We start from the raw sequence: 12925 nt of genomic DNA, 5'->3' as shown, positions 1-12925 counted from the left end.
ACACGCCAACACTCGTTGCAATCCAGTCTGATTCACGATTAGGAATTACAGGAGGATGAGAGAGGAAGAATATCTGAGGAGACAATATGAGGCACAGCACTTGGCAAGAATCGCACAAGGACACAAATTGGCACAACAGTTGGAAAAGGAGAAGAGCCAGATGGCCGCGCGAGAAGCCAAGAGAATCGCCAAGGAGGAAGCTCAAAAAATCAAGGAACAGTTGAGGTTTGTCTCGATCTTTTGTACAACGTCACGTGGACTCATTTTAAAATTTCCTCTAGAATCATGAAGGAGCACGAGAAGTTTGAACGGCAAGAGACCTTGAGGAGAGAGCGTGAACACAAAGCTATGCAGATGCACGAGGTAAGCAAAGTGCGATAACACTGGTGCAAAATCATAACTCATTTTCTCACTAAATGTCATTCAAGTCTGGTGATAGCATGAATTTCATAAGCACAACAATTTCGGTGTAACATGTAACACTACTTTTTCTCTCTCTCAAACTCTTTCGTCATGCTGGGCTATGTTGCGCCAAGTCTTAACCCAAAAGATCTGCATGGTTGGCTAACAACTGCATGTTCGTTCTGTCTCGTGGGATTAGGCTCGACGGAAACGTCAGCAAGAGCTGGAAGATCAGCGGTTGGAAGAACAGCAGCGCAAAGCCAAGGTAATGGCATGCTTGCTTGGTACCACAACTTGAAGCTTTCCTCTCAATGTTCACACTCATTCAATTTGCAACTAACTTTTCACCTTCAAACCCACTGCAGATCTCAAGCATAAATTCAAATATATATGTTTGTTTTCTTGCAGGAAAGAGAACACAAGAGACAGCAGGCTGTTTTGTTGAAGGAACAAGTAAGTGTCTCTATAGTAACGTTCGGTGGCATGCTCTCTGCGGCAGAGAGCCAATTATTTATTTGATTCCGTTCTATTTAAAAATTTGCGAATGATTTTTCGAAAGAGCTCAAGTTTCAAGTCAGGCTCAGACATTTTTGTTTATTTATTGGTCAGTGGACATCATCCCCTTTGCCTCGTGCCTGCAAACTGCTTGCTTGGCCTGTAGTTTAGTTTTATTTTTTTTCTGTTGGTTTACGCAAAGAACCATTTTAAATTTTGCTGTTACACCACTTTTCTTTTACGCTCAGCATCTGTTGGGACCTAGGAAGTGCATTGTGTGAACGTTTCATCTGATTTTAGTCTAGAGAGCCCGTTTATTTCTCGTATCGTTGTTGTATTATACACTCACTACTTGAGGTCCGCAAAGGTTTCTGTAAATTAGCTGTATTGTGTGTGACAAATTGATGTGAACACGTTTCTTCCTTCTTTCCACATGCTGTGCAACTGTACATGCAGGAGCTCACTAAGCAAAGGGAGATGCTCTACTCTGTCGAAATGGTATGTTTTAAGTACAGCTGCACTCGGCTACCCTCTTGACAAGTCTGATGCCTTAGTTCTCGTCAAAATTCGATCCTTTCTATTGCTTTCCTATGGTGTGTTTCGACCAGGACGGTTTCGTTTTTTTTCTCTTCCTTTTTTTAACCTCTGAGCCGAACATCACGCGGCGTGATGAGCCCCGCTGTTTGCGCGCAGCTTCTCACTCTGCTTGTCGAATGTGTCAGGAGCGAGAGCGGCGACGGCAACACATGGTGCTGGTGAAGTCCCTCGAGTCCAGGCGGCGCTTCGAAGACCGCGAGAAGAGGCGCTTGGAGCAGAAGGCGGAAAAGCAGGCGAGCAGAGAGCGCCGCGAGGAACAGCGACGAGCCGAGATCGAGCTGCTGAGGGAGCTGCGCAAGCCTGCTGAAGATATGGCGTTATTCGCAACTCCAGGTACAACTTTTTTATCGGTTCATCAGCTACCCCCTAATAAAACTCACCTTGATACCACTCGCGACAATTTTGTGTCCCAATATAACATAACAAACAATTAACATGGGCTCACGAGCCTTGATTGGAGGAAGTCCAGAAAAGTATCAGCTCGTATTACTGCCCCGCACCATGGTCTTTAATTGAAACGCTACTATTCTTCTTTACCACGGATGCTGGAAAAAAACCAGCAAGAAGCGAGTAGGACTGCCTCCGCAATCTACCCAAATCCAACGTCTTGGCTTGATCTGTCGAATTTTAATTCATTTTTGTCTACAGAACACAAGGACATGCCGATTTTGAACCGCATTCCTGGACTAAAACTGGCTGGCGAGGCGTTTGCGGACACTCTAATGGTGTTTGAGTTCCTGCACAACTTTGGAGAAACGCTCGGTTTTGGTAAGTTTCCCGATTGTTAGTTTAAACTCCTGACTGATCTTTTTTCTGTCACAGATATGGAAAGTCTGCCTTGTTTGAACAGTCTACAAATGGCTCTCCTCAACGATGAAGAGGCTGAAGAGGAGCTTCTCTCTGTGATGACCCATTTGCTAGTATGTGCAATAGAAGATCCAGGAATACCGAATCCAGCGCGGCACACCACACTGCTGGGCCAGTCGCTCAGACAGGCTGACATTACACACACAAACTTATCAGAAATACTACGCATCTACCTCTACGCAAACGCTACTGGAGAAGTGAAAGCTCTCTATGGTGAGTTATCAACATTTAATGTATTGAAATTAAAAATTAACGAGTAGCTAAACACTGCTAAATTCAGGATGGTTAGCTATTAGTCAAATTAAAGTAAAACTGTCTTGTACTATGCAGCGGCTGTTTCGGCTCCTTGGAATTTTTTGCCACAATTTTATTCTGAATCAGCAACGTTGAAAACGTCCAAATCGATTTAACTTGTTGCTAAGCAAAATCTATGAAACAAAATCTTGTCAATTCAGTCACTTGCCCTTTTTGTTAATTGGCCCTCCCTCGCAAATATTCACAAGCGTGTCATCCAATTCTGTTTATTTCTCCTTTCATCCTTTTCAATATAAAGCTTATTTCATAGAGTAAAATTTTGCTCATTTTTAGGGTGATAAATCTAGAAGGAACAGAATTAATCATTAATTTAATAATTATAGGTGTAACATACGAAAGAGAACGAGAGAAAAAGGAACCAAATCGCAACCAAGCATTTTTGGACCGAATGAAGGATAACCAGACGTGCATTATGTCCGAGTGGCTGCGCACCACGCCATTCCTCGCACTCAGTCCCACGCGCAAAGCGGCCATTCTCGCATTTATATGCAACGAGTTGCTTCAGAACAAGGCCGTGTGCCGGCAAATTGATGCCTCGATCGAAAATGTTGCTCAGCTTAGAAAAGACAGATGGGCTATCGATGGAAAGATTAGAAAGTATGGATTTACTGAGTATCTATAGATGGCATGCTGACTAAATATTATTTCCCTAAGGCTTAGGATGATGCATGGCCGAAAGGCTCGTATGGAGCAAATCGCTGCAGTAACAAAACAGCATGAAAATTCTCTGGCGCCGCCCACGCCTGAGAAAGAAGGAATGGATGGCGGAGAGAGTAAAGACGGAACGAAAGACTTGGAGAAAAGCGAGCCTGATAAGAAAAACGACATCGATGATGACGATGATGAAGAAAGTGGAAACGAAAGTGAAGGAACCACAGCAGAGGTTGAGGTTCCTGAGGAGGTACTTCATTCACTATGAAGTGTATAATGGGTAATTCATTGTTTCTTTCGTTTTGCAGGATGAGGATAAGAAAATGACTGCAGAAGAGTTGCAGAAAAAGCTGGAGAAAGTGTCCAAGCAAAGTGAACAGTGGATGCAAGACTTGAGCAGTGCAGCTCAGCAACTGCGCGCCATTTGCTTTGGTCAGGACCGGTATTGGCGACGCTACTGGTCCCTGCCGCGAGCTGGAGGCATTTTCGTAGAAGCTATTGAATCGGCAGAGCCCGAGATGTTCAGTGAGGGCGAAGACGGTCCAGAGGAACCAGAGGAGATTGATGAGGCCGCTGCCGCTGAAGACGAAGGCAACAAGGAAGGCAAAGATGCTGATGAGGAAAAATCAGAGGAGGCATCTGAAAAGCAGGATGAAGATGCCGAGAAAAAGGAGGCTATCGTGGAAAATGGTCTGAAGGAGGAGAAAGAGGACACTCCTGATGTCGAAATGAAGGACGAGTCGCTTGTAGAAAAACCAGAAGCGGAAGCTGTGAAGGCGGAGCCCATCAAGGCTGAGGCGACGCCTAAAAAGGAAGAACCTGAGGAGATGGAGGAAGACGACCTAGACAACAGCGAGCGGTTCAACCCCATCAACCACTTAATGCGCTGGGGCTCGCCCAGCATCTACAACGGAGCCAAAGATCTCAACGGCAGCTACAACTCCAAGCTGGAGAACAGCACCACTTCGACGTACAGCGGCATGGCCTCGCCGGGCAACCTCTCCCTTGTGGACAAGCAGTGGTTCAGTTTGATCCCAAAGGACGCATGCGACGAGAACTCGCTGACCAAACCGCCGTACCGCAGCTCTGCCATCGGAGTGCCGCTCACCAAGGGTGTAGGCGAGATCCGAATTCCATGGTTCCCGCGGCCGCAGACAAGCGCCTCTCCGCTACCCGCTGCCTCGCCGGCGCCATCCAGCAGACCCAGCCTCTGTGATTCCCCGCCTTTGTACTCTGCCGAAGAGACTGCACTGCACATTGAGCACCTCAAACGGCTTGGCGAAACTGTTGAGTCTGAGCCCAGACCCATTCCAAGAGGTAGGATTTTTTTAACTTGATTTCAAAATGTTGCAGCTAATAATTGGCAGAAAAAGATTCAATAATTATCGAATTTTATTTGAGTTATATATGGTTCATTTTAGGAGAGGTTCTTGTTCTCTTAGTTAAAATAAAATTATAAGTTTTTATTCAATTGATTCAATTGTGGGGATATTTTAATGGTATACTCTACTAAACAATACGAATCGAATGATGGATCCATTTTATTCTTAATAGGTTAAACATAACGTTTTAAAACTCTCTGGGGCAACTATCATTTTCTTTCAGTTAAAAATTTGTTGAATTTTTTTAATCTAAACAACACTTAAAACAATAATCATATTTATTGTAGACAAAAGACGCGGCTGGTGGCGGATCACGGATCCGGAAAAGATGCAGACGTTGATCACCAACTGCCATCCGCGTGGCGTTCGTGAGAGGGAGCTGAAGCGCACGGTGAGCAGATACATGGAGTACGTCGCCGAGTCCGGCAGCCAGGTACGCAGTTCAATTCGAGCCTCAACAACCTCACATTCAAACAGTTCTTCCTTGTGAAGCTCTGCGCTCCCGGTGACACGATTTCAACCGATCTCAGCACTGGCGACGAGGCCAAGCCAGTCAGCAAAAGCGCTCCCAGCAGGGATGAGCCAGACGCGTGGAGCGAGAAGGTGGCGCTCAGGGTTGACATGCTGATGCTTGAGCAGGTTGAGGCCTTGGAGGACAGGGTGGCCAACGCCAGTATGCAGGTCAAGGGCTGGAAGGTGCCGCCAAGGGCGTCCACAGACGAGACCATTCAGTTCAGAGCCTCGTGCCTCACGCCTGACGACGAGGATGAGGAGCGACAGGATCCCGTGATGATCGCCAAAGAGCGGCTGGCAGACCTCGAGGCCGCCATCGAACGACGCTACCTGAAGCCACCATTGGGAACCAGGTAATTAGCCAACTCAACTATATATTTGAAGATTATTATAATTTTTGTCTGTTTGGGCATTCCCTTATTAGCTCTAAATCGTATCATTTCCATTAAAGGCAACTATTTTACCATTCAACATCTAATTTTTTTTCGGTCTTAAGATATACCAATCATTCAATCATATTTATTTGGCAATGTTAACGTTGATTTTTCAGTTGTGAGCTGTCCCTATCCAACTTGCAAGCGTCCGATCAGCACAAGGCACCGCCGAGTCCGTCGTCTCCTTCTGGGGAGCCGGACACCCTTCCCAAGGGTCTGGTTACCTGGAGGGATGGCGTGGTGAAGGCAAAGACTGCCGCCCAACTTGCCATGGTGTTCTACATGCTCGAGGCGTCCATTGCCTGGGACAAGAGTATCATGAAAGCAGTGAGTGATTCGTCTGCTAATATGAGTGTGGGTATCGCTGCTTTTTAACCTGGCCCACTGCAACACCAGATTCGCTCGCATGATCAAAAAGCGATACCTTTTTGATGTTGTCATGTTCTGTGCTTAATTATTATTTTCGATTTATTAACTAACAGTATTAGCAATTATTGTTACGTTTAGAATAAATAATTACTAACAAGTCACGTTATATTTTAATTTTCGGTAATGTGGTGTTCCAAAGGGCAAGGAATCACTCTTTTACTTTAAGAGCTTCGCTGCACAACTATTAACAATTTTATTCAAAGCTTTATTATCATTTAAGTTGATCGATGTTGTGCTATGATTTATTTCAACTGCACGTAATTATCTTCTTGCCTCCACAAATATTTCAGAACTGCCAGTTCTGCAGTTCTGGAGACAACGAGGACAAACTGCTGCTTTGCGATGGCTGCGACAAGGGGTACCACATGTACTGCTTCAAGCCCAAGATCGAAAGCGTCCCTGACGGAGACTGGTGAGTTCGCCGCTGCTTGATCCTAAATGCAATTAACCCTCTCCTCGGGAACAGGTACTGCTTTGAGTGTCGCAACAAGGCCACCGGCGAGAGAAACTGCATCGTGTGCGGGAAGCGTGGCGTTGGCAAGAATCTGGTGCTGTGCGACTCCTGTCCAAGGGCCTACCACCTTGAGTGTCTCACTCCCCCCATTGCTAAGGTAGGAACTACTGGCTTTGTTATTTTTCGTTTTTGTTTTCCCACGGCTTTTTTATAATTTTTCGCTTTTCTTGGGCCAAAAAATGCCGTAAAAAACAATTTTTGAAGTTCTGCATCTTTTCTAGATGATAGAAAATTAATAGCTTTGAAAAGCCGAAAAATTTGTGCAATGAGCCATACGGGAAATGAACGTTAAATTTTTCCGCGACACAATTTCTAGCACTTCCTGGTGGCGAATTTTTGCGCATTACAAAATTGACCATGATAAATAATGGAATTTACAAAAGTTGCGTCCAAATTTTAATTTCAATAACTTTTTGTTATCGATACTACATTTCGTCTGATAAAATTTCAAACGTGGCTACAAATTAGAATTGAAACGTAATTTTTTTCAAACATTTTTTTCCCCAAACAATAGTTGTCAGCGAAGTAGTTTTACCGGTTTTTTTATCATTTTACTGTTATTTTTCTCTTTCTATTTTTCAATCTGAGGATTCTGATTTTGTCCGCAGGTGCCTCGCGGGAAATGGTTCTGCCCCAGCTGCAACTCGAAGAACCCGAAAAAGCGTGGTCGCCGGCCAAAAATGAGTGAGTCCGAGGGCAGCTCCGTAGTCGGTGGCGACTACGAGGGTGCCGCCTCCACCACAGTCACTTCCACCTCCACCACAAACACCTCCTCGAGCCCCCCCTCGTCCACCCCAGCCAATTCCGCCTCCCCTCCAGCCAAGAAGGACCGCAACAAAAAATTAGCCCGCGAGCTCACGGCATGCAAGACTTTGCTGGACGAGCTGGAGGCGCACGATGAGGCGTGGCCCTTCCTCTTGCCGGTGAACACAAAACAGTTCCCGACGTACCGTAAAATAATCCGATCACCCATGGATCTCAGCACAATTAGAAAGCGACTCACAGAAGGAGTGTGAGTGTGACTACTACCACTTTATCAATGTTGTCTCGTTTAGTCGAATAGCTGCTCATTTTTCTCGATTAATTTTATATACTCTTTTCGTTACTGGAGTTTATTACTTTGTTACATCTCTTGGAGTACGCCTTGTTCATTTTGACAGTCCAGAGTTCGTTGCAAGCTGAGGAGGGTGATTTGAAATGCTGAAACCCCCCTAACCCCGCCCCTGACTGAGTTTAATTTTACTTCGCCACACACCACATAATTATTGTTTGAGATTATTTTTCCTTGATCATTCCACAGCCTTCATTTTTGGTTGAAACCAAGTGAATCGCTGGGATTGGCAAAAATAATTGCAACAATTTGTTCGAATTAACTTTTGCTCTGAACGCTTTTATTAACTGCAGACAGTTGCGAACAAACAGAGAGACTAACTCGCTTTGATTTTTGCCACCTGCCGGCTTTTTACTTGGCTTTTTTATTGATTATGCGCCAGTGCATGATTGATTATTTTACTTAAGAAGCATGACAAATTGCAAATCCAGCTCTTAACTCTAAAAGAATTGCTGGATGACCGTATTTTCATCGCTATTGTTCGTCTCTTGCACAAGACCTCGTTAAGCCATTGTGTTTGAGGTTAGAAGCGCCTACAGATGACATCCATTTGCCAGTTTTAAGCTTTGATTTATAATTTGTTATGTGTTCCCGGTGTGGAGAGTTTTATTTAAGTTTACTATGTGTTAAAAAGGAAAATTAAATGCCTAGAGGAATGAGATATTTTTGCTAAATTTTGCGGCCAGAAAATTGATTATAAATTTTTCATTGAAGTCAAAAGTTTTATGTTTCAATTCCTGGTCGTTCTAACTAGGAAAAAAATCTAATGCTAACTTGAGATTTAATTTTCCAATTTAACATATTAAAAATAACGCTATTGGCTTAATCTTATGTTCCAGAAATTCCCTTGCAGGTAACAGTGGAATTATTTTAACAGTTTTAACACTGAAAATCCGAAATCAGAACACAAGTGCTCAAAATTTGCAAATGGATGTTTAAGCGATCTATGGATAATCTGCTCCGACCGCCCTAATGATTTTCATAATTATTATTACAAAATTAAAAATTACTTGCATAATAAATTAATACGAATATTTTAAAATTTGCTTCCTTCCAATTGGATTTTCAATAGGATTGGCAGCAAAATGATAATTTGAGTGTCCACTTTTGCGGCTAAAAACCACATTGAATAGATCTTTAATAGAATTGATTTTATTGACATTTTTAGAAAGCAGAATTCAAGTGGTTTCCCGCACGCCAGGTGGTGTTAATAATTTAATTTTCCGAACATAAAGAAACTACCATGAGATTATTATTATTATTATTTGCTTTTTTTCTGATTCTTAGGGTTTGACGTTTTATTTTTTAGCAAAACTGTTGAATTTCGTGATGCCTTTCCTGACGTGAAACCCAGACAGTGGGTGAAATTTTTATGTTTGGTGATAATAGCAATTTATGGAAATGTTTAGATAATTGCCTAATATTTCAAAATTGATTGAATGATAAAGAAATATTGGTATTTAGACAATTCGATCAGTGAGTCAAAAATTTTTTTTCCTAGTAACAAAAATGAAGCTACATGACTTAGTAGTCAGCTCAGAATTATTAAAATAATAATTATTCAAACCTTTAATAAACTGGAGAAAATCTAAAATCTTAGAAACTTTTCCGGAAAATAAAAACCGAACTACCGATCGATTGTGTTATTTGAGTAGAGAAATTACCTAAAAATTTTCACCCTTATCCAAATAAAAACTAAAAGGAGCTTCAATACTTAAAAACTGTCAAATCAAAAAATTGCCCCTTAATTTGATTGGTATCACACGATTTAAAACATTTCATTAGAAATTAAAACGTCTAACCCTAAAAGTTTCCTTATGAGCACGAGGGACACCTGCGAAAGGCGAACATTTTAAACATATCGCGTCTCAGGGTTGTGTGATTTGCAATTTTTCAAGTTTCCAAGAAACAAAAATGGAGGCTCGTGGCTCACGTGCCATGCAGAGCAGGTCACTGACCTCTCGTGTCTCGTTCTTTTGCAGATACAAAGGGCGAGAGGAATTCTGCGCCGATGTCCGAGTGATCTTCAACAACTGTGAAACGTTCAACGAGGACGACTCGCCGGTGGGCAAAGCCGGGCACAGCATGCGCTCGTTCTTCGAGGCGCGCTGGATCGAACTCTGGAACGGCAATCAACACTGAGGAAAGCGACCCCGGGCGTCGCAGCCGGACGACTCGGGGTAGTGATACAAAAAAAACAAATACTGGAACGAACGCGCAGAATTTTAGGATCGACAGAATGATTGGTCATGCCTTGGTGCACCGCCACAGAAGGTGCTCGTTTTAACACACCGCGCTATCTTTTCCTTTGTTAACCTACCCCACCCACCCAATCGCCCACCCAGCCAGAAACCCCCGCCCCCTGACGGGGAGAACGACGAAGATGGTCCTTTTCTTGTAAATAATAGTAAATATTGAAAAAAAATATTGATGCTAAATATATTTGTGACGACGACGATACGTTCAACTATTTTATTTTCGCAATTTACCCAGTTGATTCGCTCTGTGGGCAGAATGTTCATAAATGAAATAGCGTTGTATCTATGGCTGTAATGTTTTTAGATTCTTAGAAGGTAACACAAAGCAGAAATTACACGAACCGAAAGGGGACAGTGTTGTATACAAGGAATTTCACTTTCACTTATCTGCTGCCGAACGTTTTCAATTACTTCAAATATACATGGAAACTGCATCATCTCTCTCTTGTGTTGAACAGATGTGTGATAGAAATTGAAAAACGATAATACATATATATTTATTCCAGATTGGGATACACGATGAGCGAAACCTCGTACTCTCTCATTATCTCCAGCTATCTATTTCTCTCTCTCTCTCTCTATCTCTGTCTTAAATACCTTCAGTGGGCCAATGTATTTTTGTATGTTTCTCTTTGAATTTTATTTTTCTGTTGTTTTATGAAATGAAAAGAAAAAGACGTCTCTCTTTGTTCCGAAAACTCTGTGTCAACCAGGGTGCCATACACGTAATTATTCTTACGATTTGTTCTCTTTTTCCACTTCTTTTTACTCTCCGTTGTGGAAAATTACATTTTATCGACTTACACAATGCAATTCTTGGTGTCTGCAAGGAGTTACTTGTTTTTCAAAAGATTTGTGTGCACCAAAAATAATGAAAATATTTGTAGTTGATGCTTATTTATTAAAATTGAGAAAATAAATTTGAATTCTTTCGTTTCATTTCCCAACTGCAAAACCCCTTATTGAACTCGACTTGATTGGGGCTGCGACATTCTATTTTCCTTTGCTTCAAATCGTTGCGGGACCATCAATTGAGCATGATTCATGCAATTTTAAGCCATTTGAACTATATTTAAAACCATCAATCGATTCCAAAAACTCTAAAACCGTATAAATTAGCTGAAATTTCTAGGATAAGTGTGTAATTATTTTAGTTTCACGTCAAGATTATTTTCTTTTATGGTTTCAATTTTGAGGAACTTACATTTCTTTAAAGGATTGTTTTCACAATCAAATCAAATAATTGCACGGGAACTTTTGTTGTGAAATAAAAAGGATTTAAAGAAAGTAGACAATGCTCTTAACCATTTGAAAAGCATTGCTCACTTTAGCAGCCACTTAACTAAAAAAAAATACAGTGCTTCTTTGGTCAGTTTTGGCTTTCAACTGAATCCTTAGGGAATTAATGCAAATTAGCAACAAGGATTTCGCAGGGCTTTGCAGTATTAATCCTCTTTAAGACTAGTTATACGTCGTAAAGGAGGGGAAATTGATCGTTTACGGTGGCTATGTATTGCAAAATAACGGCATGAATTGTGCCAAAACCTAGGGGCATGTTTTTTTGTTCTGTGTTGCACCATCGACATTCCGATTCTGATTAAAAAGCTTTTGCGCCGGTGAATATTACAATGCCGAAATCGATCTGCGTGCTTTGGAATATCCGGTACCTTCACTTTTTGCCTGACGTGCCTCTTATTAGCCACGCCTGATTGTGATAACATTATTTTTGCATATTCGATCGGCGTCAAAAAAGCTAAATTTCAATTCGATGTGCAACGCTTAGCTGCCCCTGCCAAGTGAAAAAGAGTGGCGCGGGCGGACATGCGGAGCATAGAGAGTCAAGTTCACTATCGTGCCATGCAATCGAAGCACGCTTGAAATGCTTCATTAAGCGCTTAGCGGAAAAAATGATGAGTTTTTCGGCTTTATTGTGTGGGTGGTGGCGCAGCACTTCCTTCCATGCACAAGTGAATCGAAAGGGAGAGAGTTCATCAGAAGAAACGTGCACTTTATTTCAGAGTTGATAAGATAAATGAAAGGAGAAAAAATAAAAATGTTTTTCTGCAAGAGATTGTTTGGATTTAAAAGGAAGGAAAGAATCATGCTGGGCTGAAGAAAAAGTTTTGTTCATAGTACATAAACAGTATCAGAAAGTCAATAAAAATTAAATTTTTATAAACTTATAACATTTCTAGGGCTGTGAAATTTCGAGTTTTTTTTCACAAAAATTACTACTTTTAGACTTTTTGTGGTTCCTGAGCAGATTTACATGGATTCTTATACACCCTTTGGGCCAATTTTTTTTATAAAAATGGCAATTTCCTAAAAAAAATTAGGTTTTTGACGAAATCTTGATGAAATTGCCATTTGCCAAGGGATTTTCTTGCACGGAATGCACGCCTATTTTTGAATTGGAATTGGAGGATTGTTCAATTTTTATTTTTTCTGAATTGTAAAATTTTAACAAAGAAAACTTTGAATGATTTTTTTTCTCTGTTTTTATGACTTGAAGCCCGTTTTTATCACAACTATATAAGAATCGTAACTTCCTTAACCTTTTTTTTAGTATTTGCCCTTCTTGACTGCCATCGAAACGGAAAAGGCACGAGATTTTTCCGAGTCGCGTAATTATGGGAATTATTTAAAATGATCAAGAGTAGCAACTAACTATGCTGGATTTTTATTACGAAGAAAAAATATAAAAAATACACTGAAACTATGACTTTACTAATCACGTGGTAAAAATAATCATGACTATAAATCCGTTCAAAAATAATTTCAGGCTAAGAAATCTCATTAAAAAATAAATCGTGAGAGTAATATCCTGACGCGAAACACTATTTCGTGCTTTCAGCCGATTTACTGTTATTGGCCGAGTTTTAAACGGTTTCAAGTTAAAATTTGAATGATATTTACGCTCATTTGATCTTCCAATGGCTTATAAAAAATAGTCGATA

The 12925-nt window shown here is 41.4% G+C and overlaps 1 protein-coding gene across 15 annotated transcripts in view; it reads left to right on the top strand.

Annotated features, from left to right (window-relative positions):
* Positions 1–10894, top strand: part of LOC135940940 (bromodomain adjacent to zinc finger domain protein 2B-like) — a 40816-nt gene extending 29922 nt beyond the window's left edge. For 6 of the 15 annotated variants that reach the window (XM_065486082.1, XM_065486086.1, XM_065486092.1 and 3 more), the window contains 18 exons: positions 43–225; positions 282–363; positions 602–667; positions 811–856; positions 1334–1395; positions 1620–1827; positions 2143–2262; positions 2317–2574; positions 3000–3273; positions 3331–3577; positions 3636–4644; positions 4997–5142; positions 5187–5575; positions 5773–6010; positions 6376–6497; positions 6552–6696; positions 7208–7611; positions 9693–10894. In XM_065486082.1, coding sequence (XP_065342154.1) covers positions 43–225; positions 282–363; positions 602–667; positions 811–856; positions 1334–1395; positions 1620–1827; positions 2143–2262; positions 2317–2574; positions 3000–3273; positions 3331–3577; positions 3636–4644; positions 4997–5142; positions 5187–5575; positions 5773–6010; positions 6376–6497; positions 6552–6696; positions 7208–7611; positions 9693–9852 — 4159 coding nt within the window. In that variant the 3' untranslated portion in view covers positions 9853–10894. The remainder of the gene's footprint in view (positions 1–42; positions 226–281; positions 364–601; positions 668–810; positions 857–1333; positions 1396–1619; positions 1828–2142; positions 2263–2316; positions 2575–2999; positions 3274–3330; positions 3578–3635; positions 4645–4996; positions 5143–5186; positions 5576–5772; positions 6011–6375; positions 6498–6551; positions 6697–7207; positions 7612–9692) is intronic. The other 9 variants (XM_065486095.1, XM_065486084.1, XM_065486085.1 and 6 more) reach the window with 9 other exon arrangements.
* Positions 10895–12925: the final 2031 nt, after the last annotated feature.

This window comes from Cloeon dipterum, chromosome 3 (assembly GCF_949628265.1).
Source record: "Cloeon dipterum chromosome 3, ieCloDipt1.1, whole genome shotgun sequence".
NCBI lineage: Eukaryota > Metazoa > Arthropoda > Insecta > Ephemeroptera > Baetidae > Cloeon > Cloeon dipterum.
This window is presented reverse-complemented; position numbering and strand designations above follow the sequence as displayed.